The sequence below is a fragment of the Aegilops tauschii genome, chromosome 5 (assembly GCF_002575655.3).
Source record: "Aegilops tauschii subsp. strangulata cultivar AL8/78 chromosome 5, Aet v6.0, whole genome shotgun sequence".
In the NCBI taxonomy this organism is placed as follows: domain Eukaryota; kingdom Viridiplantae; phylum Streptophyta; class Magnoliopsida; order Poales; family Poaceae; genus Aegilops; species Aegilops tauschii.
Window position 1 is genome coordinate 225392824 of NC_053039.3, and position 2035 is coordinate 225394858.

At 45.0% G+C, this 2035-nt stretch overlaps 1 protein-coding gene across 1 annotated transcript; it reads right to left on the bottom strand.

The window, feature by feature from the left end:
• Nucleotides 1–208: 208 nt before the first annotated feature.
• LOC141022695 (uncharacterized) lies at nucleotides 209–1581 on the bottom strand. The gene is made up of 2 exons (XM_073498959.1): nucleotides 1235–1581; nucleotides 209–512 (listed from the first exon to the last, which is right to left on the bottom strand). The coding sequence occupies exons 1-2, from the start codon at nucleotides 1579–1581 to the stop codon at nucleotides 209–211; spliced, it is 651 nt and encodes a 216-aa protein (XP_073355060.1).
• Between the last annotated feature and the right edge of the window lie 454 nt (nucleotides 1582–2035).

A 2035-nucleotide genomic window follows, 5' to 3' on the forward strand; every position in this document is an offset into this window, starting at 1 on the left:
CAACATAACAAAAGCAAACTACAAATCTGAAACAACAAGATTAAGGACAAGCAGAAGCACGAGCAACATGAAGGCAGACTTTCATGCCTCTTCATCCCGCGAAGTTGCAGTGGTAGTAGGGGTCAGCCTCCTGCTCTTTTGAAATATCCCAACCTATCACGATGTTGTCGATTATCTTCCATGACTTGTACGTGGCGTAGGCATCTATTCATGCGTACTTGATGAGCTTGTCTGGCAGCGGGCTGGTCCCCCACAGTTTGTGGTCTTCCTTCATGTCCATCTTCTTCTTCATGCCGTTGTAGAATGGGTGGATGACGCTGCCTGCAACATCAGCCAAGGAGTCATAGTATTTGTTGGTGGTTGGAACTTTCCACTTGCGCTGCATGTCGATCAAGTTGTTGGGGTTGATCTCCAAACCAGACTTGTTCAGCATCCGCTTGTCACCTCCAATGCTGAGACCGGAAAATGTGTACAATTTCTCCTCCTGCAGGAACTGTTTGAGGCGCTTGGGCCTGCAAGGGGGAAGACACATATTGAAGATTAGTGTTCTTTTTTGAAGATTTAATTCTTCCGCTTTTTGGTTTACAAGTGATAATCCATGAGGTAGATGCTTATATAGTATAAGTCATGGATGAATGTAGTTCAGAAACTAGTACACAAAGTCCTGAAATTAAATTCAACTAAAACATGTTATTTTTCCTTTTTGCTATCTTCAGTGCTTCACCAAATGCTTCACCAAATTCAAGAACCTATTTACCAGAGTCAATGATATATGTGCTGCTTGCTTCAAGTTTAGTTTTCTTTTTGTTAAATAAAAGACCTATACAAGTGCTTGATACATCTTTGTGCATCAATTCTATATCAAGTTTAGAAATTAATTTGAGAAACATGTGCATCAAGATATGGACCTATACCAGTTCACCAAACATCTTTTAATACATCAATTCTATAAACTATACTAGTGCATCAAGATCAGAATCTATGCTAGTACATCAAGTTCAGAAATTAATTTGGTGAAACATTTTTCATATGCTAATCCAGTGCATCAGTTTCAGATGCTAATCTGGTGAAACAATCCACTTCACAATTTCAGAAATGCATGTAACTTGAGAAACATGTACTCATACATCCACTTCACAAACTATAGTAGTTCATCTAGTTGGGAAACAAGTTTAATGGAATTTTTAGGGAGCAGTGCTAGTACAACCGATGAATGAGAAGTAGTATGGGTTACCATTTTGTGGCCGCTACGATGTGGTACACCAAGCAGAGTTCCTCGACGCACAACCGTAGGACTGCTGCCATCTGTGGAGGTTCATCTTCGCTTGTGTACTCCACATCAACTCCAATGAAGCTCGGATACAAGCCGCCGCCCTTCATCCTGAGCCTGCTCATCATCTTGTCGGCCTTGTCTGGTTTGCTGGTGCAGACGATCTCCAGCGTCTCCTTGTCGTGGAGCTCAACCCCTGTGAGGGTTCTTGTGTACTCGCGCTTCTCGCTGGGGACGTGAACGTCGACGAGGTTGCTACTCTTGTCCAACGTCTCGCCATGATGATGCTTGGCGGACGGTTCCTCCGCCATCGCCCTCCTTCGACGACTGTGGGCTTGGGAGAGAGAAGTTTGTGGTTTGTCTGCGGTGGAGATGGAAGCGGCAATGGTGGTTCTGTGAATGAGGCAGAGATGGAAGACAATGGGGTATTTTGCAGCGCGTCGACGGGGATGTGTGGGAGGCGGTTCGTCGGGGGCATGGGTGTAGTGGTCGTGGGGGTCGTGGGGGTCCCCGTTTTGCAGTCCCTTGTGGCAACCGCCCAGTGGGTGGCGCAGGTGGTGGCCTGGAAGAACTAACCGTCCAAGCCAAGTGTTTTTACTGTCGCACTGAGTAGTCTTGTCAAGCTGTACTTATCATCTGCTTATCCCACTTGCATGTCTCAGGGGTGGTTATGATGGCATTTTGCACTGTTTAAGTGATGTATGCTTTGTGATGTTTTTCCGTGTGGATGTTAAGTATTGTTTTCCACTGAAGTCTTATACACTA